The 26790-nt window shown below is 37.0% G+C and overlaps 1 protein-coding gene across 13 annotated transcripts in view; it reads right to left on the bottom strand.

Annotated features, from left to right (window-relative positions):
* Window positions 1-380: 380 nt before the first annotated feature.
* The window catches only part of LOC310917924 (phosphatidylinositol-binding clathrin assembly protein-like), a 30126-nt gene continuing 3716 nt past the window's right edge, over window positions 381-26790 (bottom strand). For 4 of the 13 annotated variants that reach the window (XM_083876552.1, XM_083876541.1, XM_083876548.1 and 1 more), the window contains exons 2-21: window positions 21394-21536; window positions 20133-20208; window positions 19225-19327; window positions 18941-19034; window positions 18725-18836; window positions 17604-17710; window positions 16953-16994; window positions 13402-13487; window positions 12213-12336; window positions 11443-11579; window positions 11075-11178; window positions 10078-10224; window positions 9568-9627; window positions 9353-9463; window positions 8567-8683; window positions 8423-8453; window positions 7806-7926; window positions 5705-5761; window positions 5267-5374; window positions 381-4692 (exon numbers count right to left, since the gene is read on the bottom strand). In XM_083876552.1, coding sequence (XP_083732678.1) covers window positions 4678-4692; window positions 5267-5374; window positions 5705-5761; window positions 7806-7926; window positions 8423-8453; window positions 8567-8683; window positions 9353-9463; window positions 9568-9627; window positions 10078-10224; window positions 11075-11178; window positions 11443-11579; window positions 12213-12336; window positions 13402-13487; window positions 16953-16994; window positions 17604-17710; window positions 18725-18836; window positions 18941-19034; window positions 19225-19327; window positions 20133-20208; window positions 21394-21513 — 1872 coding nt within the window. In that variant the 5' untranslated portion in view covers window positions 21514-21536 and the 3' untranslated portion in view covers window positions 381-4677. Of the gene's footprint in view, window positions 4693-5266; window positions 5375-5704; window positions 5762-7805; window positions 7927-8422; window positions 8454-8566; window positions 8684-9352; window positions 9464-9567; window positions 9628-10077; window positions 10225-11074; window positions 11179-11442; window positions 11580-12212; window positions 12337-13401; window positions 13488-16952; window positions 16995-17603; window positions 17711-18724; window positions 18837-18940; window positions 19035-19224; window positions 19328-20132; window positions 20209-20292; window positions 20607-21393; window positions 21537-21974; window positions 21996-26790 lie in introns of those variants that run through there. The other 9 variants (XM_083876545.1, XM_083876546.1, XM_083876540.1 and 6 more) reach the window with 9 other exon arrangements.

Raw genomic sequence — 26790 nt, 5'->3', positions numbered from 1 at the left:
GCAATTTACAATAAACGTTTCTAAAGGATCACCAGTAATGCCTGTCCGGCGTTCTCCCCGCTCTCCCGTCCGTGCCCGTGCGGTCAGTTCATGGAAGCGCTGCCGCTGGAAGTGACAGAACACGAATGAATTACTAAACAGCCCAAGCTCACAACTGAAAACGCATCTCTGAAACCTAAAGAAACCAAAATGCAACTATTAAAACCAGGATTTTCTGATTTAGAAAGAAGGAGCACCTGCAGCAGGCTACACTTCCCTGAGCCTGCCTGTTCCAGGCCCTCCACACAATCAAATTAAGCACCTTAATTCAGCCATGGCTTCTTAACAGCATTAGAGAAAGCCTTAAGAACACAAAAAAAGATCACACACACACACACACCTTGCATATGCCAAAGTTTATTTTTTTCCAAAACTTGTTTCATCAAATATGTGGATATGAGCAGTTTTTAAAAAAAATGAACAATTTGCATATTAACAAATTGTGAAGTTCCACAATTAAAATATCAACACAGCCAGTCTTGTGCTTAGGCTTATTTTTTAAAAAAATTATTCATAGAACATAAATCCTTAGATTTTTTTTCCACTTTGTGGCTAGTATATTTGCCACACATTCTGTATTTTTATAAAATGAAGGAACTCACATAAAGGAACAGCTGTCCAAGAATACATTTGAAAAAAAGCAACCTAAATTATCATAGCTCCTTTTAAATAAATATCCAATAAAAGGCACAAACCTGTTATGGGGGAAAACATAACATACAAAACAAGACCTATTAAATAAATAAAGTGTGGGTTGGGGTGAGGGAAATCTGTTCCAGCACCTATTTTATCATTGCTCCAAGATGAGATTCCAGCCAGACATTTGGTAAAGGATTAAGCTTAATCACAAGGATACACATCTGAGATATACTGAAAGATCTGACGTTACAATTCCTGTTGTAACTGTAGCAGTTACTACAATCTCTTTAAATAAATGATCATGAGAATCTGCAGAATGATGCAGCAAGGTACAGATCAATGACAAGTCAGATACATCTTCAGAGTCATAGCAACAAGTTCTCTATTCCTAGCTATCAGTAATGTATAAATGATAACATGTACAGTTTCCATTGCTTAAAAATATAATCTTCTCAATGGAAATAAACGACTGATACAGTGCCTTTAGATGTTATCCTTACAATACAAACTACCCCAAACAAAGTTTTCTTTTTTATGTACAAATGAAGCACCGATCCACAGTGCATACTATTCTAATTGTAACCCCCCATCCCTGTCACACATCAAAATATCCAGCTGGGGATAGATACACCCTGTATTCAATCTTGTAGTCAGAAGTTTTATTGTTACTTTTGTGTGTGTGGTTTTTCCTGTTGGTTTTGTTTCTTAAACAAAAGTCCATTTGTTATTTTACCTACAAATATTCCACCACTATGTGCACAGAACAGAGATTTTTCTAGTACACATGTCCAAAATTTATTTAAGGAAAAAAAAAATCAGTAACTTCTTGGGAGGCAAAGTCAAACTATATCTAGAGAACATTAGAAAACCCCAGTTATTTCGAGGTACAGGTTCAAGTCCAAGAGGCCTCACACAATCCACCTTTCCAAAGTCCCTCAGAAGTCATCCTATGGCATATTCCATGAGAGTCTGCCTGTAGCAGCACCAAGTCCCAGCAGTGAGGCTCAAGCGACCTACTAAAGTACAATAATGCAAAGTGTACAGCACACATCAAAGTCTTCCTCCTTGTTCACACAAACACGGAGAGACATCTTAGTTATCAGCTTCCTGAAGTATTCAGAACATGATTCTGATCCAAGGAGTTGGAAGGAAAAGTCACATTTATGTACATCTCTCTTCACTCATCACAACTACTGTTCGCAGCTTCTGCAGGCTGGTACAGTCACCCTCAAGAACAACCTTGGTGTTCAAAGTGGGGTTTTTTTTGTGGAGAATAGCCGTAAAAAAACATAAAAACCTTGACAGCATCCTAAGTCCTTGGTTTTCACTTCTCATGTATGTTATTTAAACACACACTGCCATTTAATGTGTTCCAAGACGCGCACAAGGAAGAGGTGGGCAAAACCCAGTCCTGTGCACGTGTGTGCAGAGAGAAGGTACAAAGATCTTTGCTTCACAAGGATCAAGCTGAAAGCTGTATATGAAAGCATCAAAAGAAGGTAGGTTATAAAGTTTTTAAAACATGCTTTGTGGCTGTTTCTCCTTTTTAATACTAATAAATTGGTATCAGACAGCTTTGCTACAAGGAAGCAGACCAAAAGAACCATTAAAAGACCCAGAGCAAATCAAAGTAGTGCAAGCTATTATCCAGTACTAAATCCATTTCTGAGCCAGGTATATTCCAGATATTCAGAATGCTCTGAAATAAAAAGTTATAACAGATATATACTGCTTGCCAGGCATTTATTTGCATATTTTATTAAAATAATGTGTTATTACTTATACAAGTCAGTATAAGAAAGATCTAACAGCTTACAGTGCTAGGAACTGCCTGCTTGTAGCACTCTCACTTCTGCCCAGACAGTTGTAACTCCATGGACTGATTTAATTTGAACACAAGACTTTTGATTGCTGAATGAACATATGGAATTCACTATTTTTAAAATAAACAGTCCCTTCAACACAATGACCCATTCTAAATGGCATCTATTCCCTCAACATGTGGAGGGCAACTATAGGCACTGAAGAACTCATTGGCTTAAAAATTGTACAATTGTTCAACCCAATAAAGGTGGATTAAAGCTTGAAGCCCTTTGTAATTCAAACTTGAATATTAAACTACCTTGTACTGGTCCAAATTCTGTCAAAATCAATATACATCAAGGATCACAGTTTCAAATTTCTGCAAGGTTTTGTTTTCCAGGAAATTAGCAGTTACAAATATCAAGGGTTGGGGAGAGGAGTTTTATTTTGTTTCTTTTGTATTGATTCATTAGGCAAAATATTTATCGTAGGGTTAAGAAATACTACTTTTGCACTCTTTGGACAGAATTAAGCATTTGGAAAAACAGAAGGATTGTTCTCACTCTGAGGAATGTGCTTAATTTAGAAGTTCTCTACAAGAGAGTTAGACAAGATTCTCAGGCCTATCTGCATTTACGGTGAGATATTTTTCTGCAATTACAGACTCTCCAAAGGATAAAAGACATAATACTACACTGGAGGTCTATTTATTGTAACAATAGAAAATTCAGCTTTAATATTAATCATCATTAGAAGGAATTTTACAGGAGAGCTTTTCATTGCATTCTGCCACAAAACTTCTGGAGGAAAGGTTGTTCCCACTTCTATCTACTTAATTATAACTATTGGGGTTTTTTTTAATGCTATCACTTTATCAGACGTGAAAAATACAAGATAAGGCATTTTCATAGCCAATTTCAGTTCTGGAGGAAGATTCTTAAGTACAAAATATGTTCCAGAAGTCTGTACACTGACCCATTGTGAACAGCAATACTTCATAAATTAGTTGATTTTAAAGATTTTCCTCTCAAAAAGAGTCTGGATTTTTTAATGTAGCATTTTTACCTTGAAATTACTACAGAAGAAAAAGATTACTGCAGCATCAAAGAAACAACTATCTGAAAAGTTTACACGTATTTACACATTTAAAAATAATTCTTTTTTATAGGGTTTACAACTAGGTTCTTATTTCAAAAAAGAAGCACAAGCTATTCTCTACAGCTGGATAATTTCAAAAGAGTTGCCAGTTCACAAGTGTGTCAGCATGATTGCAAGGTTCCAGTCTTTTGACCTAATGGACTTTAGAAAGAAGAATTGTCTCTCTTGCCTCTACTGCAGCTATCAGCAAGACTCAGCGTGCTGCTGTGGTTGTGGCACTGACAAACTCTGGCTCCCAGGGCTGCTCTCCCTGAGCCCATGGTGGGAGTAGGAACCAAAGAAGTGCAGCTGCTGGCACCTCTTGGAGGCTGAATGTTCTGGAACATTCTTATTTTCCCTACTCCATCACAGGCTTGCAGCCTTGCTGCCTCTTTTTACTTAGCTCTGCAATACTGACAGACCAGTGGAGCAATTTATTATTTTTACTATATTTACCTATGTAATAATATGTGTCTTGTTGATTCACAGCATTTCAAACTCACATTATATTACTATAAGCTATTCTGATGTGAAAGAGCTGTCTGATTTCACACAATGTAGGCCTGATGATAATGCAAGCATTGCTCTACCAGAGTATTTATTAGAGCACATAAAAATTTTATTGCTCAACTTGATTTCGTGTCGTGTCTTGGTTACAACAGCCACAGAATTTACAAATAAAATAAATAATTTGACATTCTCAGTCAATTCCTAAGGTAATCCACTGATGACTAAGGTTGTAGAGCAATCATGTAACATTCTCCTTGATTTTGAACATGATAATCCAGCTTGCACCTTCTGAGTCAACCTCAATAAAAAAACAGTTTTTCTGCTGAGCAGTTAAAAAAAAATAAATCAGGAAACAAACATGACTTCACACTGCAGTGACTGTTATAAACAAGAATCTCTAAAGCATTGCAGTTCAAAATAATATTGTATTATACAGGGAATAAACGGATGCCCTGTTCAGAAATACATCATGGAAAGATTGAAATTCAGTCTTTTCATTTTTTTTTTACCAGTATTTGGTTGTTCTCACATCTTGTTGCTTTGGTGGCTCTACATAAACTGTATCTGTGAAACAAAGATTACATATTAATGCCACTTACATAACAAATGGTTTCCCAGTGTTTTACAATAAAGAATCTATTTAGCTGCCTTGTTACTTATAACGTAAAGACTTTGGCATTTTAAAAAAACCCCAAAGAACATTAGACCTGATATTAAATATTATGTATTTGGATGACAGGAGAACAGTTTCTCCAGTGTGAATGATCTCTTGTCCATGCCTTTTTCACTTCCACATCACCTGAATCTTCAAGAAGCTTCCAACACTGGTCTGGTCAGCATGACTAAACCAAGTATCCAGCTTATGTCAAAGGGAAACTAAAACCTACATACCTTCAACACTCCTGTTTACTTCAAATTGCAACATTGAGATATAGAAATCTGATTTTTACTTTCTTCCTTGCTCCCTGCAATTCCATCATCTGAATTTGCCTCCTCACCAGCAAAAGCTGCTCCCCCTAAGTGAGGAATCCCTCACTTTTCACATACAGAAATACACCAGCAGCTTTTCATGAAGCATTTGGGTGTGTTTGCCAAGGCTGAAGTTTCAGTGTCAACAAGATTAAAGAGCACCATTCACCTGAGTTTCAGAAACAGGTGCAAAGGGATTTGTTGGCCTTAGACCAGGCTGTGTGTACATCATTGAATGGGGTGCCATCAAAGGAGCAGCTCCAACCTGAGGAGGTACCTGTGAGAAAAACAAAAACCCCACAAAAACAATGATATAAAATTCAAACTGCTTCCACAAGATAGAGCTTTTTTTGCATTTTAAGTATAGTAGAAAAGAAACATATAGACACACCCACAAACAGAATAAAGTCAAAGCTTTTAAAAACTGCCACTATTTCAACCTCAGAGTCATCTCTTTCAATGCAATGTGAGAATCACACCAGATTTCACACACTATTGCCAATAATTTAATTTTCATAATGGTTTGAACATCATAATTCACGACATGAAACCCACTGGTAGAGACAACTCAAGTTTTCAGGAATACAAAACCAATCATGCTTCTTACCATTCCATATACAGGCACTTGAGGTGTGGTCAATGGGTATGTGATAGGAGCAGGTACCTTTAATCAAGAAAATTTTAAATTTTAGAGAAACTCATGCATATTTAGTAATATATTTATATATAGAACTTTGAAAACCACATAGTTTTCAGTACTAAAAATAACCAATGTATTTACAAGAAATTGACTTACATATCCAGGATAGTGTACTCCATTCTGGCATAGCAAAAGGATAAGATAGAAAATGATTTAATAGGTATTCAAGCTGGAAATTCTAACTAAGGGATGGATTCAAGCCCAGTACCATAACAGTTTTTTAACTATGCTCATTTACTAAAGCAAACAAAGTGTGAGGAAAAAAGTGCAAGGACAGTAACATCAGTTTTTATGCTTAGAAAGTTACCACTAGTACAACTTACAGCAAAATTAGGAATTTTACTACACCTAGCCAGATTTGAGCATGTTGCTTGCACAAGCATGTGTGTGAGAAGCTTTCAGAGGGTGTGGCATGCAATGCTCCTTCTTCTTCTGACTTTTAGAGAAGAGCATAGAAAAAAAAAAAAAAAAAGCCAAGAAAGCCAGTGACCATTTGGCTTAAGAAGTGAATAGCAACAGATGTTTAGTCAGGTTGATGTTGCCCACATATTAACGTCTGATGTCAGCACACATCACAGTATGGAAAGAGAAAAATGAAGAGCATTTCAAGCCTTGTACCAGGTTTTGTTCATAAGGCCAGTCTTTGTCAAGCAATGCTAATTACACTAAACCCCAGTGCTGGAGGAACACTTGGCTCTGGGGTGGGATGCAGCAGAACATGGATTGGAGGGTTAGTGCTCAGTGCCAGAGGCCACCCAGGACACTGAGACCTTTGCACTTCTGGGGCACAAATTTTAAACAGGCTCAGAGCTGAGCTACATCTTCACATCAGTAAGTGTTGGGAGTTCCAGGAAAATACATGACCAGACACCTGGCATAAAACAGTCAAATGCTTAGACCTCATGAACACATGAAATAAGAAAAGATATCTTTAAATCCACAGTGATCAATGGGTACTAAGGTACCCTCTGTGTTCCAGAAATAAAAATGCATTAGCACTCCAACAACGCAATCTAGAGCGCCTAGAGAGAACAAAGAGATTGTATGGTCTCGAAAAATCTCATAAAAGTGCAATATAACTGTGCCCTTTCATCAATTTTTTTTGTCTCATCTTTTAGTCCAATACTGGATTTAATACTGTATTCAACTTCTCTAATTCTGAATGAGCACAGTCATGCAAAACAAGGAAAATAGACATTAGAGGCAAAACTATGCTTTTGCAAAATTAAGTCAGAAGCAGTCCAAAATCCACAGCAAATGTGGTAATTATATAGTTGTCTATATAACTGAGATGAACATCTACTTCAAAGACAGTTATATTTTAGAAGTGATTTATATTTCTATGAATATATTATGAATACAACACACTTGAAAAATCTCTTCTAAAAAGCATAGAAAAGTCAGTTGCCTACAAATATCCCCCCTAGAAATGAAAATTCTTCATACAAATAACTATAAAAGATACACTTAACATTTTGAACTGAGTTAAAAATATGAATTTGCTGTTGAGCATTACTGAAAGTCAAAAGAGCTGCTTGACTTCACTATTAAGGTGCCTTGCCTGGGTTGCAACAGTGTTCTATGATAAAACTGAACAAGGAGCAAAGACTAGAAAGAACAGCAATTTTGTCCTTAAAACACATTTCCTGGATTCTTAAAGGTGAGTTTTTGTGTGCACATGTGTGTGGGAGGGGGGAGTGGGAGCATCTCAAACATGCACACCAGGAATTTTCTGGACTGGGATCATTTGTTTCAATCCCAGAAGAATTTATGAACTGAGACAGGTAATCAGCCTTTCACTTGAGATTTAAGTCCTTAATACCGAAGTTTTTCAGTGAGGGGAAATAAAGCATGCTAAAATCTCCACCTCATTCATTAAGATCCTGTAAGCATTCACTGCTACCCCTCAAGTCTTGTATCAAAAGCCTTTGCTGTGCTTTATAAATTAATGAAGGCAGAGGAGCAGCATTTGCTCAAATGAAGTGTGATTTCACAGCACAGAAATTACCATGTGTGGAATAGTGGGTAAGGGAGTCGGGTTCCACGTGGTCGATGTGCTTGTTTTTGCTTGCCAGTTTGTTCCACCAGTGAGTTTCTTCTCTGTAGGCTGAGACCACTGCATATCTGATCTAAAATGAAACCATGTTGTTAGTTCTCATGGAGAGGCAACAGCTAGAGTAAAACAACAGAACAGGAAACCCAAACATGCCTTTAATGCATGCACACAGCTGAAATCTATGAAGAAACACTCAGAATTTCAGTAATTAATTATGTATCTTTTCTCCAGTAAGTGTGAAGTCTGGAGGTTCTGTTTGTGTTAAAAGTGAATGATCAGTACTGCACTGTGCCTACAATGATTAACTGGAGTTTGATGCAACTTTTATAGTGCTTTGTTTTTTACTTCAATAAAAATATAGTAATTGCAAAACTAATTAAAGTGAGTTACTTTAAAAGTTAAGGTTGGCTGTGTTATGGTGACTGACCACAAACACACTGTTTCCAATGCACTTCTCAATTATTTCAGATTATTTCAAGAGATGAGATCCTTGCCATGTCAGTGCCAGAGACTATCAAATAACCATGTGAGAATATCCAATATTCTAATATTAACATATATGCACTTACTTTTTCGATGGAGTTCCTCCAAACCCAAGATCTGTGGGAGAAAAGAGACAATCTTTAAGAATTTTTATTTGGGAGGGGGGAAAAAAAGCTTGTTTTGCTTTCAGTAACAAATGGGAAAGTTAATTTTAGAAGTTTCACACTTACTTCCTACTAGATTAGCAAGTGAAGAATCAAGATCATTTGCTAAAATTTTTCCACTTTGCTGGTTGGCTACAGTGGCTCTTTGATTTTGTGGTGGTACTGTGGGTTGCAATACATCATCTAGAAAGTTAAAACCTAAACAAAGAAAACAAAAGCAACTGTTAACGAAATGGTTACACTGCAGTTAATAAATGACATCCACAGGCCAGGGAGGTATTTTCTTTAGAGAACACTAATTTGAGTATTTATATGTGAAGGTTCAATGTGATGGAAGTATTTAAGACTTGATAAAAGCATAGGTTAACTTCTTATTTTTTATGGAATACTATATTGTACCTACTAATCTAAAAGGATCTTTAACTGCACTTCAACAACACTCTGCTATACAGAACAGAAAGACTAACTCGGGTATTCTTTAAGAAACACACACAACCAGTTCTGCTGTGCCTCTGAATGGAATCACAGGGAATTCATCACCATGTGTCAAAAGCAGAGAAGACAAATGAAGAGGAGCTTACCCATTAGGAGACATCCAGTGGGCCACGGTCAAAGTTTGTTCCCCCAGAGAGAGAGGAAACAGTTATTACACAGAGAATTAAATCAGTCAATGTCAAATCACTAATTTTAAAGTAAATAACTACTAACAACTGAACTGATTGCCTCTTATCAGCCCATAATCACCTTGCAAATATATTAAGTTATTAAATTTCTGACTGCAATAGCAATTATGCTAAATTGTTAAGCAGTTTTTGCCTGTAGGGTATAAATTAATCGTAAGGCAGTTTTTACCACTTGCAGTCCTGTATTCTGGTGCTGTAGATTTTCCTCCAAAAACAGCATCAAAGTCCACATTAATTGTTGACGAGGTGGTACTTGGAGAAGCTGAAGGAAGAGGAAAACCTGAAAAAAAGGTCGAGTAATGAAATACACCCCTGAAGTAAATATCATTCATTCTAGTGAAACCAGAAAGTTTTAAAAAAACAACAACAAAAAAATCAAATTACCATCAACAGTCACAGGATGATACACAGAAGCATATGTTGGTTTATGACCACTAAAGTCATCTTTGCAAAAAGAGAGAAGAAAATAAGATCAGTTTTAAAGATAAAAAGGAAGAGGGAACCTAACAAGTTTGCAGTTAAAAATTAGGAAATTTTACTATTATGACAAGGTGTTTTTTTTTTTATTTTATATATTTGCAAAGCCAAGTAACTCCTGCATTCCCCATTACAAAAGAGAAAGGAGGCTGCAGTTTTAAAGAAATCAGCAGATTTCAGCTGCAAGTTTTAGGATGTCTAGACTGGGCAAGTAGAACAAAATAATAGTTTATTTCAACTACAGAAATAAACATTTAAGCAAACATATAATTTACTACACCTGGAATAAATGCACCGTTTTCACTTGTTAATAAAAAGTAAAGATTGGCCCAAATCACAAAAAGATTACATGGCCCACATTATTAGCATTATCATCTCCAGTTGCAAATAAATTACATGGGGTTTGGTTTTTTTTACCACTAAACAGTTCCACTGTTTGTTTGGAGGAAAAAGAAGAATTGATGAAAGGGGTGGCAGATTTTACAGCTTCTTCAACTGGCTTCATGTCAAAGATGTCCAGATGAGGTGGAGAACCAACACAACCATTTGAAGACGAGAAAGGACCTTTCAGATGCAGAAGTGAAGGAAAGAAGACAGAGTACAAATAATGGAAAAGAAAAACAGACTGAAATGATTGAGTATGAGAATCTTTAGACAAAGTCAAATCGTAAATATTCTAACTAATGATCCAAGTTAGATAGAAATTTTAGATAAATGTTATCTGGATATAAATTTGAGATACAAATTTCTTAGTTTCAGATCAAAATCCAACAGCTTTCTATTTAGGGAAAATAATTCTAGTATTGACATTGGGTGGGAGGAGAAGAATGACAGAACATATACCGAAGAAATTAGATACTAAGTTTTTTGCTTCAATAATGTACCTTTTAAATAGCACATAAGACTATTAATTCCACCTATTAAAATACTAACATTTTAGGGTGTGAATATTGCCTTCTTTTGGCATTTAAGCATTTCTTTGACATCTAACCTGACCATTCTTTGGAAGGATGGGCGAAGAAACTGGGGTGCACAGCTTTTTTACAACAACTCTGAAGTTACCAACACCTTTTAAATGAGAAGTATAATAAATATTGCTTAATTAAATGGAATTACTAGTTCAGGATCTTTTCAGTTACACCTGCTTAGGTTTTATTTCCCAGTATTTTTCAGCTTTGATCTTTAGTTACATTTCTTCTCCCTGTCCCCTTTATTGAACAGTTCCACTCCTTTGTTCCATCAACACTAATGCTGTCTTCAAGGAAGTCTGCCAGAATTTTCAGATTATTTACTTCATATTTTGTTATGAATGTTTGGATGCAAAATAGTTAAGGCTTAAGATGCCGATTCAATTAAGTATGAACTTTGTATTCTAAGAATTCCCTTAGACAGTCAAATCAAGATATGAGCTCACCTCCCCAAGCACTGCTTGCTGATGTTGATATAGCTGGAGTACTTTGCACAGTTGGAACAAATGCAGGCTGAAGCTCAAAAAGATCACTAGAAAGGTTGGGCATGCTGAATAAGAAATGAGAGAGAGAGAAATATGAAGATATGTAACAGGCATTGTATTCTTGTTTTTATGAACACTCGTACCAATCTCATTTTCTCTTATTTACTAACAGCCATTAACAACAGTGACACAACAACCTGGTAATTTAAAAAATTCCTGTGGGTACATCAAGAAGACAGCAAAAGGCATCTGTGAGGTAACTAGGATCACACTGTGCGGCTACAGGTCAGTGCAGTAATTTCTGTCTTTCAGAAAGCAAGATCTCTCACCTATTTGTTGTGGGTGCTGGTGCAGCAAAGAGGTCAACAGCTATAGTGGTATTCATACTTTTTCCTGATAAAGTGCTTGGGGATGCTGATGTGGAAGTGGAATTTGATACCACAGAGATTTCTCTTAATCGCTGCTCCTGAAAGATGAGAGAGACAGTTGGCATTTTAGTCTTACTAATTAATTAGCAATTCAGTCCTGGAGACCTTTTCTAAGAAGAAAATTTTAATTATGGTCTTAATAAAAGAAAAAAAAATCTTCTATAAAGTCCTAAAACTAGAAAAATAATTGCAATTAGAGATAAGAGTATTTAACAAAGCATGTAAAAATCAAGGTGAGACTTGATGTTTTGAATAATTATTTTTTAGTCCACATCTGGCTACAAGTAAATCACTTCTAGTCAAGCTACAGGCTCCCTCCAGAGTCACTCAGAGAAACAGCTCAATGGACCTTCGCTCAAGAAGAATCACCTCCCTACTTTAAGAATCTCTTCATGGTTCAACTCAGATGCTCAAAAATCAGTGTGACAATGTACAACCCAACAATAACACAGAAATGTAACACCCTTATTTAAATTCATTTCAGATTTACATCTCTCACTGCTTCTAAGTATGTTCACTGCATTTTTACAGCACTGGTCAAAGCACAGTGTATGTCTTACGCAGCTCACATTGCTCACATAAAACACTGAGTGACCTTGCAAGCTTCCTCTCCATAGACTATTTGACCCAGTTAGGAAAAATCTTGGAATATAAAACTTGTTAAATCTTACCTTAAGTGCCTGCAGTCTCACTTGTTCTTCCTCCAGTGCCTGCTGCTTTTCTTTCTCATCCATCCTGCTGAATGACATTCCTGTGTTGGCAAGTGTGGAAACAGCACTTGACAGGGCACTGGCTCTAAAAACAGCAATAATTAAAAAAAATGTTATTAAAAAACCCATTGTCAGGTATACATCACTTACAGTTTAATCATCAAGTGCCTTATCTAGTTGTGTGTCATCCTCTTCCCCATCACTTCTCCCCTTACTCTCTGGTACATATGAGCAGACACCCCAAAAACAGTTGGGTGACAAAGAGGCACAAGTACAGAGTGACTCCCTCGAGTTTCAGTGGGTAGGAACTGGAAAATGTGGGACATAGCAGTTGTCTTTCCTCTTTAAAGTTAGACTAGAATGTTATTCAAAGGGCAGAGGCACAGAAAGCTTGTTTGTGCACTATGTAATAGCAAAAAAGTACAGCATTATATATACATTACACATATGAACAGAATATTGTAGCAGTGAATCCTCAGATTCTTGAAAAAAGTAATCTGAGGAGAAAGACAGCAAATTGGGAACACAGCTCAGCCTGATACATTTATCAATATTTACCAAGTTCCTGTGGGAGAATGTCTCTCTAAAAGAGATCTCTCATTATTAAGTCAGAAGTATTTTCATACATACTAACACTGTACTTGACAGAAATAATAACACAACTTCTTTCAGCACAACATATCTAAGCTAATTTGGCTGTTCTGAGGAGGGGCTGAAGAACTTTAATGAGAAGGTTAAGATAAATTCATGGTCTGAAAGGTAGACCACAAATACATAAATAATAACAATTCAGATAAATATCATCCTATCTTGGGTAAGAAGAGTATCAAAATCCAAACATCTCATAAAATGTTACAAGTCAAAGGATTTTAAAAAAGTAAAAGCTAAAAAGAACAATATACAAAGTCTCAGCCCAGTGCTTTATTACAGCATAATCAGAAGTCTGCCTGAGACACAGGCAGACATACCTACATTTCAGATGTGGTTAAGCTATCAGACTATTACCCACTAGATGTTTCATTTCTATTTCTAGGAAGATACATTCAGAAGTGAATAAAAATCAAGTACACCACATGACCGAATCCTGAAAATTGTTAGAATGACAATGACAAATCTTAGGTACAGGCATTGTAATTCTTTGGGTGCTCACCTGCTGGCAGCAGAGACTTCCTTTGTTTTCTTTCCCTCCACAGAAGCCAAATGCTGTTCCAGTGCCTCAAGCAAGCTGCTGGGTGCCTAAAATTAAAAGTATTTATAAAACATTGCTTCTATCAACATTTAGTACACAGATTCTTTTTCTCCCAAAGTGAAAACAAACAAAATCTCACACATTAGTAATTGTGCCTTTGGGTTTTGCTGCCATCCTACACACCCAAATTCCATCTCAGTGGTGGTTCCTTAACAAGAGTGGGACCACAGGGGCAGGAAGGAAGGATTCCCCAGAGTGGCCCTGCTTCTGTGCATGCAAGTTAGATTCTTGTTTTGGCAACAGTGTTTGCTATGTTAGAATTAACAGAATAACCAGAGCTGATAAACCACTACTCCCTTAAACTCACTGAAGTCCCCAAACAAAGACCTGGCATTTTTGATCTACTTTCCCAAGAAACAACCCAGTCACTCTCCATTCAAATATTTACAGCCAAAGGCTTGCAGTAGGAACACCTGAAAACAGCAGGACATTAGGTTTGATAAAACGGAATCAAATCCAGCCTGATCCCAAGGACACTACTCAGACTGAGTAGCTATTCAACATGTAACTGTACAATAAACCAACTCAATTACTCTAAGTGAAATAAATCCTCCTGCAGATTTAGATGAAGGGAATGTACCTCTAAAATTTAAATCTCTTTGCCAGCTCAGTCCTCATCACCTGGCAGGGTTTCAGAGACATTAAGCCCCTCTTACCACTTGCCAACTTTCAGGAGGTAGAACAGATATAACAGGCACTGTCTGGAGGAAAAACAAACTTGCCCTTGCTAGCCCTTCTGTACCAAAAGCTAGAACAAGGCATTTCCTGGAAAGAGGAAAATATTCACACAAAGCTTTTGGCAGGCAAACTCCCCTTTGAAATACTGAGCACAATTCTACCTTCCCACTTTCACTGAAGGTAAATTCAAGCTAGATGAATAATGAAAAAAAAAAAAAAAAAAAAGGCCATCAGAATAAACCTAAAGACTGCTTGTCTTAAAATGAAGACCTGAGCTTGTATTTCTTAAGTAGAGCAAGGTAAGCTAAGACAGTGTAGTTACCTCAACAACGGGTCATGAATAAATTCAGCACTCGACCCAGACAGCTAAATCCCAAGGGGGACATTCTGAAATACCCTTTTGGAAAGGTATCAGGGACAAGAAAAAAACCAAACCAAACAAAAAACCAACCAACCAACCAAAAAAAAAAAACAAAAAAAAAAACAAAACAAAAAAAAAAAAAAAAAAAAAAAAAAAAAAAAACCAAGCAAAAAAACAAAACAAAAACCCCAATCCAACCTAACCTCCCCATACTTTTACCTTTAATAGCTTGCAAAAGGCATGACACAGCTACTTAGATAATCTTAGTAACAGGAGACCATGCCCTAATTCCAGAAAGCTTTTCCTCATCCTTCTTTCCTCTCAAAGCCACTCTAACTTATTTGTATGGAAATGCATATTCTGTACATACTTTTTCTAAAACCCTCTGAGAACAACCACCTCAACCACAAGAACTAAACCAAACAATCCAGTAACCTCCTCTGAACTTTGTCACTACTGCAGATACCCAACAAAGCATCGGACTTGGAGTGAACAGGGGAGTTTTATGTCACAAATGACACCTGGGCTAAGCCAGCCAGTGACTTGACAAAGGCTGTATTTCATGATTCACCTCCATGCCCCAGCCCCCAAAACACATGACAGACTAACATCCATACAGAGGGAAACAACCCAGTTATCGTCATGAAATACAGGAACAGCTATTAACTGAAAGCAACATCACTGTGAAACAGGGCACCTACAAAGGAAAATATTTTCTTCACAGAAACAGGCAAAAGTGGCAGTATTAAGAAATTCCAGCAAATGCTTTTGAAGTGGCACTAAGTGGATATACAATTACTCAGCTCATATTAAATGCCATGAAATTTTCTGTCTAAGTGGAATGCTTAATAGTGGCACTGAAATTGCCAAAATGCACAGGATGCTGAGGCCTACCACAAGCTCAGAACTGCTCTTCTCATATAAATGCACTTACAACAAAACAGCTGAACTATTAGAAATAAAATGTTGTGGGCAGAGTAGATTATTTTCTCACTGAAAGTTTCAGATTAAAAAAGCAGCAAAATGAAGTTAGATACCCCTATTCCCAGTAAATAAAAACCCCTCACTTGCTTTCAAGGGCCTTATAATGACCCAATTAAGTGGACAAGTGCACACTAACCCAGTGAGGTATAAATAACTTCAGACTTCAGTATAATGTGATTAGCACAATAGAGCCCAGCTGAATACTGCAGTACTAATCAAAAGACAAAGTATGAGGCTAAGATCAAACACCAAGAGAAAACTTCAAACTACTGTTTTCAATCATTACCTGCTCTTACCCTGGTGGTTTCAGTCATACTTCTTTTATACCACACAGGCAAGTTCTTGAAGTGATTAATATTAAATGCTAGGAGCAAGCATTAGAGATTTGTGCTTTGAAGCATGCATGATTTCAGATGGAAATCATACTGTAGGCAGTAATGAACACCACTGACAATGGAAGTTGGTGGCTTAGGTTTGATTTCCATATTAAAAAGACACTGATTAAGGTTAGGTAAATTTTCACTTTAGATATATTCTTCATGATTAACCCATGAAATTTAATTTCAAGAAGCTAGTGTAGGGTTAGATGTGTCTGTTCAAACATTACACACTAGAGAGTTTTAGTTTCTCACTGATTGTACTCTAGCACTCAAGCTCTAAGGCACTGCAGTTTGTGCCCAAGTCTCCCCAGGCTGTTTATTGCACCCTGCAGGTTACTCAGTGCTACAGAAATCATGACAAACACTCTGCTCTGTTGGATTGGCCCTAGGAGAGAAATAAAACATCCCTATAACTGAAGGGACTCACACAGAATAACCTTGTTGGCCTCTGTGGCCTATCAGTGCTTCCTGTTCACCAGGTCAAACCATTTTCTCACCTCCTTTCTGCCCAGTTTATCCTCACTGGAGGTGTTTCCCTGCTTTCCACCTTTCGGACTCAGTTCTCCAGCACTGCACATGTCCCTCATACTACTGAGTAAAATCAAAGCCAGCATTAAGAGCTGATATAGAAACATCACATTTATTCTTCAGACTTAAAGGGACAGAAAAAGATTTCAACTGAACCAGCTCACTGTCATCTTTAAGTGTGTTGGAAGACATGAAGTTAGAGTAAAATAGAAGGTTTTCCTCTAGGTATGGCAAGATACTTCTGGCTGACCTGCCTAGCAATCCTCTGTGATAAAAACCAGAAGTTCTTAAAAAATATTTTCTGTGGGTTTTATTGCTTTAAACAATCAACAAATCTCATTAAGAACTGCAAAGTACTGAATATATTTAATCCATGTGAGAAGCTACTATAAGTATTTCCCACATATGAATACACAGAAGAGAATACAGTCTTGAGATGAATGATTACTAGGATACATACCAACCTTTAAAAACACAAAGAACAAAATAATTGGGTTAATCAATATGCAATGTACACTGACCTGAGTAAGATCTGGAATGTCACCTTGATCAATTCCAACTTGCTGGGTTTACAAAAAAGAAGGAAATAAAAGTACATTACTACATGCAGTGGTAATGAAAATAAAAAATAGCAGTGTCTGAATGTTACATACAAGTTATGTATAAAAGGGATATTCATAATTTTCTGAACTGGTACTAGTTTCACTAGGAACACATCTCAGAAATCACAAATGCTTTAAACTGCATCTCAAGGCAAACTCAGCTTTCATCCAGCCTAACTTCCATGCAGAAAAGCCTGCTGGAAGCATTAGAAACAGCCACATTGTTTACTGATACTAGTTCTCAATTTTTAAGCACTTACAGTAAAGGAGAGCCCTAAAATATCTTTAAATAGACTATAATAATAAATTTGTACATTCTGGAGCATTCATGAAATTTATCACGATCCTTCAGAAAGTTTACTATGTGATCTGGCTAATAAAAAGAATACCCAAGAAGCCCACCCCATGTTAATAAGCATATACAATCTTTAAAATACCTGATTTCTAGAATACTTCCTTGTAGAGTGAAGTTAAGCAAACAATCTGTTTAAAGTTGTTTCTATGAATATTGATACTGTATCAATACAGACAGGTAAATTATATCCTTTCCATCCACATAAATTTATTTACCTCTGCTACTTTGAGGAACTCTGACAATTTGGTCATTCTGGCTAGAAATTTTTTGTAAATATCCAAGCCTTCTTTGCACTGGTTCTTCTTCATATCAAAGTATCTTTCTGAGGATGCAAATAAAACTCTTGTGAGATAACATCCTCCCCAGCAAAAAGGTGACACAGTATTATAGAAGTTAATTTCACACAAGCTTCAGTAAGAGAACAGACAGCAGTAACTCCAAGCTATTCAGATTTTCAAGCTTACAGGAATACCTGAAATCTTTTATAGGAAGTCAATCAGTACAAAACCACGGACTTTTCTGTTTCAATGTATTAGACTATAATGCAAAAAATTATTAAACATGGATGTGAATCAGTGCAAATTATCAAATTAGGTATTATGATGAATATTTTCAAAAAGTCAGCTTATTAGCTGGCAATGAGACAATTATTTTATCATTTGAAAATATTCCTGGTATTTATTCACCTTTTTAGACCCTGTATCAATACATTTTAATACTGAAGTGGCTACATATACTGAGCTGACCTACCAAAAAGAACATCAATCACATCCTTCACTTTTTATGGTTTTGCCCTGTATACTTACAAATATGGCACTGAGTAAAAACTAATGGATTAACAGAACAAACTGATGGTTTCATTGAGAAATTTGCTTAAATAGTAATGAAAAGCCTTTGCTAAGAGCTTATCACCCTTTTAAAAAAACCCTGCATTTCATCTCATCAGCTCAGGCAGATTCAGGCACTAGTCAAGTTTCAAAGAAAGTACAAGAAAACAGAATTCAGCCATACTGTGAGTATAGTAAATACTCGAAACACCACAAAGTTCACCAAACCTGTACAGTCCAATTGCAAAGGTTCATTGCATTTTCATGGTATTTTTGTTTCAGTCTCACCAATCACTCTCTCATTTCACTTTCTGTTTCAACATGTATTCTTCCAGGTAGCAGTGGATGTGTAAGCCTATGCTCCTGGTCACTAGAACTAAGACAGGCTTCATTCAACAGCAATAGAGCAGAGACAATTTATTAAGAAACTGCAGTCAGAAATTGTCCATGTTCTTCAGTTTTCTCAATATCTTTCACAAAATTCAAAAGCTAAAAAAATTCTCACATACCTAAAAGATTAATAATCCCCTCATTGTATGCTGCAAAAAGTCTAATGGAATCTTTAAAGAGGAGCATAAAGGCAGCATTTATAACACCATTTGTTAGTTCATTTGGATTTGCCTGTGTAGAAAGCAATGAGAAAGTAAATTAGTATTTGACAAAATAATGAAACTCTCACTTCAAAATGAGAGAGTGTTACTTAACACTGAGCTTTAAGTACTTACATCAAAATCAAGGAGTGCATCCAGCTGGTTCTGTATGATTGGGAGGGTTTTCAGAAGCTTTTCAGGATTCATAGTTCTCATCACTCCATCTATCCTACAGAGTAAAAGACACACATTTATAAGATACAGAGATCTCAGCACACATTGTATTGTTTCAACAACAAAGTTTTGCCTCAAAGGGCCAAAGAACACCATTCTATGTGGCTCAAGAACAACTGTGCTCGTCCCTGCCCCACCCCCTGGCAAGAGGAAGGATCAAACAGAAGTAGCAGTAGTACTCTTACCCTCTTTTCATTTTGGTGAAGTCAACTGCTACAAGTCTATAGGAAAGTGCTTTTTCATTCAAGTATCTGCTGTATCTCCTAATGAAGGTAGACATATCATAGCCTAAAAGTCAAGCATTTGGAAGTTAGACATTTTGAAAGGGTACAGCTTTTCAGTTCTTTTGAAGAACTGTTCTCCTACCAGCCTATTTCACATCAGCTTGCATAACAAGTCCTTTCTAGGCACCTTCCAGAATCTTGAGATGTTAGTTTCTTTCTAAGTTTAGGAAAGGATTTGTTCCAATTATGAGAACACCTGAACACATTAAAATATTAGACAAGAACTGAGCATAAATATTAGGCAAGCACCAAACAGTTTTTGTTAAGATGTTCTTGAAATTAGAGTAAAAATGTACTCCTAGTAAAATGCTGAGGAGTTTGGTAACTTATCTGCCATCCCTCAAAACCCACATAAAAACCTAAAAAGATGTTCTACCACTAGCACGTAATTAAAGGACTCAGATTTGAAGAAGTTCTCCCTATCTATACAGCACATTCTAGTTACCATTCCATGCAACCTAACAGTAAATATTTACTCCTGAGGCTTTAAAATGCAACAACAAAAATTATTATTGTGCTGATGATTCATCAGGTTTATTCTAATGAGCATCAAGAGCTCACTTTGTAAAGTTAACAGCTGTGTGTGCAATGGTACACACATTACAGATGTCTAGCACTCACCTAGGTAACTCAGAATCTCACTTTATCTCTGTCTACATTCTTGCCTGGACTTTCTTTGGTGTCTCACACAATAAAAATCAAAGCACTCTTCCATTTAAATGTCATTTAGCTCCTAGTGTGCACTGACACACGCACCATCGGAGAGAGAAAAAGGAGCAGAGTTATTTCCTTCAGTGAAAGATCCTTACCCTGCATGGCACTTTTGTCCAGGTAGTTATTTAAGTTGAACAAAGTGTTCCGGGATGCGAGATACTGGATAAAGCGCTGTTGGTGGAGAAAAAGTTGAGACTGTAATTGTTGTGAGAGTTAAAATATAGAAGAAGCATATTACAAGCAAACTACACTTACTTTGTCACTGTTTCTAGTCACCTCTATCTACAACATAAATTAGTTAAAGGGGAAAAAATTTAAAGGAAAACCTAAAAATACTCATTAGCAAAGCCTCTGAAGTCCAAAACTCAACTTGGCAAAAATATAAATTAAAACTAAGCCAAGAGACATCACTGCTCATGAATAAAATACAAATAGTAATTCCTAGAGGAAGCTGCCTAGTTAACTTTGTACTTTAGAAGAGACAAGCTGGAAAACAGAAAACAATAATTATCCAAGCCTGCATTATCCAAGCTCCTGAAGTCTGACATAGCTCAACTGCTGTAGTGTGAAGAGCATACTCTGTTTCACAGGTCATTTCAGTCAAGTTCAGAGCTTTGCAGAGAGGAGGAACACCGAGTTTTCACAGCAGTTTAATGGCTGGAAAGCACTTTTGAGAATCATCACTTCAACATTACCAGTGGTCAACAATCATTTCTTGGGTCAATGACCACACAAAGGTTCAGGACTGTCACCTGTTAAAGTTTAGCTTTTAACGTAAGGCTTGTGCAAGAGAGGCCACATTTCTAACTCCACATTACTGACTAGGAAGCTTTTAATAAATTGTGATCAAATAATTTAAGTGAATTAAAGGCAGTAGAGGAATGTTAGCAGCAACAACATATGAAGACTAAACCCATTAGATGATGTCTTGCAAGATCAAATATTCTAGTCACCATATTCCTCTGCCCTTTAGCAAGTGTTCTTTCTTATCTGTTATTAGGTTAGCTGCGCATTTATGGAGTGCTAACAAGACTCCTCTGCTGTGCTCTTACTGATAAGCACTATCCTAATGAAGTAAAGCTCACCAGAAGTTTTCCAAGCCTTTATTCTAGAAAGGTCACTCATTATTCCCTCCCAGACCAACCTAGATACCTGTAGGTAAATTGTAAATGCTGATATATTTTCATAATGAAATAACGAAGGAATATTTTTTTCCCTCTCTGGACAAATACTTTAGAGCCATCAGAGGAAAAACAAAATCTCTGAAAAACTGAAGTACATATCTAAAGCTTTAAAGATTGAGACAATTTTTTAAAAGCTGTCACGTAGGCTTTAACAGAACAAATCATGTCTTACCTCATTTCCATACATCATGAGGTGGTGTGTTGTAATTAGAGCTTTGAACACTACAACCCAGCTACTGTTTGCAGTTCTCTCAAAGAGTGTATCTGCCAACTGTGGAATATTCACATTCATTTCATTTGTGCACTGTATTAGATCTAAATTAAAGGAAAAAAAACCCAAAGCATTACAATGACTTAAATGGTTGGAGGATCAACATGTTATTTTGTGGTTTTTACACTGAGAATCCACACTGGAAGCATTTTTTCTTTAAGAAAAAATTGAGTTCCTTTACTCTCCTTGCTCAGATTCTCTACGCTTTACTGAAACACTCCAAGCATGAACTTCAAAGGCATTTCAATAATTTTACAGAGTCCAAATATCTCATCAATAAATAACCTCTTCATTAAAATGGAGCCTAAATTGGTCTCTGGAAGCCAGTGTGAGCAACCTTCTGGATGCTCAATGCCTGAGACCACTCCATCTAACCAAAAAAAATGAAAATCTGAGAAGCAAGGAAAAGCTAAGACACCCCAAACTCATGAGATCCACAGGCAGCACAACCCTGCCACTCCAACCCAGGCCTGAGTACTCACACACGATGGCAAATGAGATGCTACAAATCTGTAAAATACAACTCTTTTCTGTAAGAATTAGGAGCAAGAATTTGCATCTATCCGCTCTTCCACTTCGCTTAAAAAAACCTGTCACAAGCCTACTGAGTATTTTGGGATGGATCAGGGTAGGTCTCAGGCTTTTGTATGAAAAAGCTCTTTGTGTCCTGGACTGACAATAAACCCAACAGTAGAACATTAAACTTGGGAGGTCAGAGACAGAGAGGTTCAAGACTCTGCCTGAGATTTAGTGCAAAACCCGAAGAGGCTCCAGCAGACACATGGGAAGAGCACTTGCCTGAGAAGGTTAAAGCAGGTACTTGCTGAGAAAAGAGCAGAGCACTGAATCCAGGACTACCCTAAACCCCTCAAGACATGCACATCAGACTTTTATTCCCTCTGTGCTAAGTTTGGCTCAGGTGTGATCAAAGTAAACCCGAAGGACTGGGCAAGGCCAGTAAAACAAACATCTGGTTTGAAAAGCTTCCTTTGTGGCCTGCCATTGAAGCTGAGGCTGTGAGCAGAGCCCATTGCTGTTTGTGCAGCTTGTCTGGGTGAGGACCTGGAGAAGGGCAGGAGCCTGGGGAGCAACTGAGATCCGAGGTGTTGGCACCACTGAACCTGCCAACTGCTCTGCCTCAGCAGCAGTGTGGAGAGGACACACTGTGTCATCATCATAAGCACTTTAAATGTCAGCTCAGAGCTCACACACTGAGAGTTTAGGACAAAGTATTTCACAGAAATATTGCACCTCAAGTTTGTATCTTTCTAGTGCACAGTGTATTACAGATGGGCCTTAACTAAAGATTGGTTTATTAAGAAGTCCTTTGATTAAGGGTTGATGTTTAAAATAGTTTAATAACCAGAGGAATTTTAACAGAGTAACGAATTTTTGTATCTCATCAAGATAAAAAGCTATAAAATGCAAGTTATAATATGCTACTAATTTCATTCAGATGTCACAGGTTTCCAGATATGTACAAAACATGAAAGCTGGGAGGAAAACTTTCACTTACTAGCAACACACAAAAATGCTGAAATAACTGCCCGAACTGGTGAACTCTCCTTAAGCCCCACATCCATAAAACAAGTTTTGGCTTATGCCAGAATCAAGGTTGACTTCCACAAGAAGCCATGCAGATGTCTCCTGTCAAGAGTCAGTACCAGTGGAGCTGACAGAGCTCTGCCCTATTTGTTATTGTTTTATTCTCAAGTGTGGGCACCTCTGGGTAAGATCCGTGTCTGTCCATTTCAAAAGGCAACCAAAATTAAATACTTCACACAGGCAGGGCCACCAGGAGTCTAATTCAGGCCGTGGCCTAAATTTCCTTCAACACCCAAGCACATAACACCAAGCACAGTCACCAGTATTGAAGAACACATGCTTAGACAAACAAAATGTCTCTAAAATATTAAACTAAGCAAAAAAGTCAGTGCATTTTATACGCCGAAACTGGACTTTCTTAAGAGTGTGTTGCAGGAGCCCAAGTTTAAAAATAAGGTACTTCAAGGCTTCAATAAGGCTACTTGAGGTGATTTTAAAAATTATTATTTTACAACTAGCAATAAAAATAAAGCTGGCATTACATTTTAATTCTACAATTGAGATACATAAAAAGAAATGCCAGTGCCATTTCTTTAATATGATCCTTCTAAGTCTGCAACAGGAGTATTTACACAGAGACAGCTGCAGGGATCTATTACAGCACAGAAGATAAAGGCTATTATTATTATCCTCATACATCTGGAATTATAAAGGAACACAAGCACCTGAGAGACTGACAGCTGGGCAACACTAACATGGATGTTGACAGCAAAAACTGAAATGAAATGCACAGGGTGAGTGATGCTCATTTTCTTATCACAGTACTTATATAAACATTTCACAACTCCAAGCATTTTGCCAATTACCCAGAGGAATCATTTCAACTGCAACTGAAACTGTGGTGCTATTTCTAGAATGGAATTTAGAAACATGTTAACATCACACAGGAAAAAAAAAAAAAAAGAAAGAAAAAAAAAGAAAGAAAGAAAAACAAAAATAAATTAAATAAATAATAATTTTAAAAAATCAAACCGCTTTAAACCAGAAGAGTACCATAGGGTTTTTCAAGCAACTTGGAAGAGCTGTGGAAATCTTACTGCCTGGAAGAGTACTGAGTATTTCTTTTCCACAACTCACCTGAAATACTGGCGCATCATCTATGAAACTATACATCTCTTCAGAGAACAGCATGCATAAATCCAGATAATAAAAATAAAATAAAATGTACATATATCAGGTTTTTGGAAAATTCTCAGCCAGGCACTGACAAAAACTGACATACTTTTCAACTTTTAAGTAATAGGAAAAGTCGTAATTTTCTTGAGTCAGGAATCTCTCTCAAGAGAGCTGTAACTACATAAGATAAAGGCAACCATAATAGTTTAATATTCACGTATTTCTTCCACTTTGTCACAAGACTGAAACTGCTCTAAGACAGATCTAAGAATTAAGACCATTTTCCTCAGTCCCAGCAGTATTAAAAAAAAATATATTTTCTTCTAAAAGGTTGCATCAGAGATGGCACATTACAAAAATGTGAAACACCAGAGCCACTTCAGCCAACTTCTTCAATGTAGCCAGGGACCAAAAAAACTCTGCTGGAAGACTTAAAAGATGGCACTCAACTGTTACAAACGTTGTTATGCCCATGTTTGCTCATAGTACACTTTTGAGAGCAATCTTTAAATTTCAGTTATATAGTAACAGCTAAATCTGAATTTTGAGTTACTTTACCACAAGCAAAGCAATTCAGCTATTCTGTCCCACTCCCCCACTAAACAAGGATACAGGACAAAGAGCCAACAATATTTTTTTAAAAAGCTATATACAATGCCCACTTATAGAGCCCAACAATATTAACTATTTTTTTGCTCAAGTTAAGTTTCCTCAATTATTATACTGAAAAACTTCACAAACTGCTGAAGAACTCCAAATGAATGACAGTCACTGGTCTGTGTAAAGAGTTCAAGAGAACACCTTTTTCCTGGATCACAGCCTACACATCTCTGCAAGAACCACACTGCATCACTTGACAGTCAAAAGCTCTGGTTGCCAGAAGAAAGAATGGGCAATACCAGAATTACAGTGCCAGAATTACCACTTCTAAGAAGGTTTCCCAAGCTTGTGTACATATGGGAGTTTTAAGTTTTGATTAGCAACATTAACTACCTTCTCCCTCCCCGGTGCTTCTGAAGTGGGCTGTATACAAGTTCAACAGAAGCTGTTTTTTCATTACTGTGTTAATTTAAAAGTTTAAGCTGCCATTAATTTAGGAGTTTGTTTTTTCCAAGTTTTCGTCTATACAGAAGTCTACTCTGCCAGTTACCAGCTTGGCTGTAGCTTTAATTTATTTTTTTTTTCTTGTGACTCTTCAGTAGTTAGACAAGAGGAGGTTTGCCCCCAAAAGCCCCACTCTGCTGCAAAGCAGAAGCTGAGGGAGGGACAGAATGCACAGCAGGAAAGGAGAGACAAGACCTCCAGGTGCTCCACAAGAGGAATGATCAGCCTCTATATAACATTTTATATTATCCAAAAACATTACAAAATACTACAGAAATAGATCTGCTGATTTATTTAGGACACCATGACCTACTTTAAAAGGTAAATCTCCAAGTATGGCCATTGACATTGTTTAGATTTTTGGGGTGGGTTTTTTTGTGGGTGTTTTTTCACTCTTAAAGTAAAATATGACTATACTACTCAGCTGTTAGCAGTTAGACAAACCACAAGACTCTTCAAATTCTAGTTCAGACACCGCCTATGTAACACCTTTCTGTAAAAACCTATATTGTAATACCACAGCTTTTCTTGCTGAGGAAATTTGCAATAAGAGGATTTTAAGAATTCATCTGAACAGAGGGCACAAACTGATACTCCTCCACAATCCCTGATACAACTGCAACAACTCTCAAAAAATTGTTCCTGGTAAAGCTTTTTCCTGAGCAGCAATTACAAATAATACCAGATGGTGCAGCATTCTGAATGACACACACCCATAGTGACCAGAGTACAACTACCAGAGCTTTACATTAAATCCAAGCTATGTTTTCCTCCATACTGTACTTAAATTAGGAAGTACTTGCACTGTATCTTGGAAAAAAAATACCGTATGATTTGTTTTCCAGATATTACAGTATTTTGTATCCACCTGCTCACATTTAATACAAGTAAGTCTTGTGTACAAGTGAAGAAATAAGAAGTGCTACTCAAAGGCTTCCAGATGTTTGAAAAGCAGTGTTCAGTGAGGACAGGAGCATGTTCATTGGGATTTTTTAACCATATTTCCCATCTTTTTTTTCCCCACCCCACCAAAGCATTCTCCTGTTTCAGATACCAAGAGACAGCAACAAGATTTTTGTCTGTCTTAGGCCAAAGTCTAAGCAAATAAATAACACAGAACACAGAACTCATCTGGCACAGAAGGGAACCTTCAGGAGGCTGACTGACAGCCCTAAACAGCTCAGGATCAAAAGGAACTTGTTAGTCAAATGGCAAGCTCAGCTTTATTCTCAAGTTAAGAATTGTTCCGTGTTTCCATTTTCTTTTGTAAGGGTGACTTAGAGCAGATGACATTATTTCAATAATATTCTCAAACAACACACTACCTCTTTTAGGATTCAGAAGTTTTCAAACTATTGAGCAAACTGTCACCACGTTCTGGCTTCCTGTTGTGTTGCCATTTCTGGACTCAAAGGTTACCTCATTTAACTTGTACCACAGGCAGAACACAAGACCAGAAGAAATAAGGTAACT

Source organism: Zosterops lateralis (genome assembly GCF_965231275.1).
Source record: "Zosterops lateralis genome assembly, chromosome: 21".
In the NCBI taxonomy this organism is placed as follows: domain Eukaryota; kingdom Metazoa; phylum Chordata; class Aves; order Passeriformes; family Zosteropidae; genus Zosterops; species Zosterops lateralis.
Note: the sequence above shows the minus strand (reverse complement) of the source record. Positions and strands in the feature narration are given on the sequence as shown.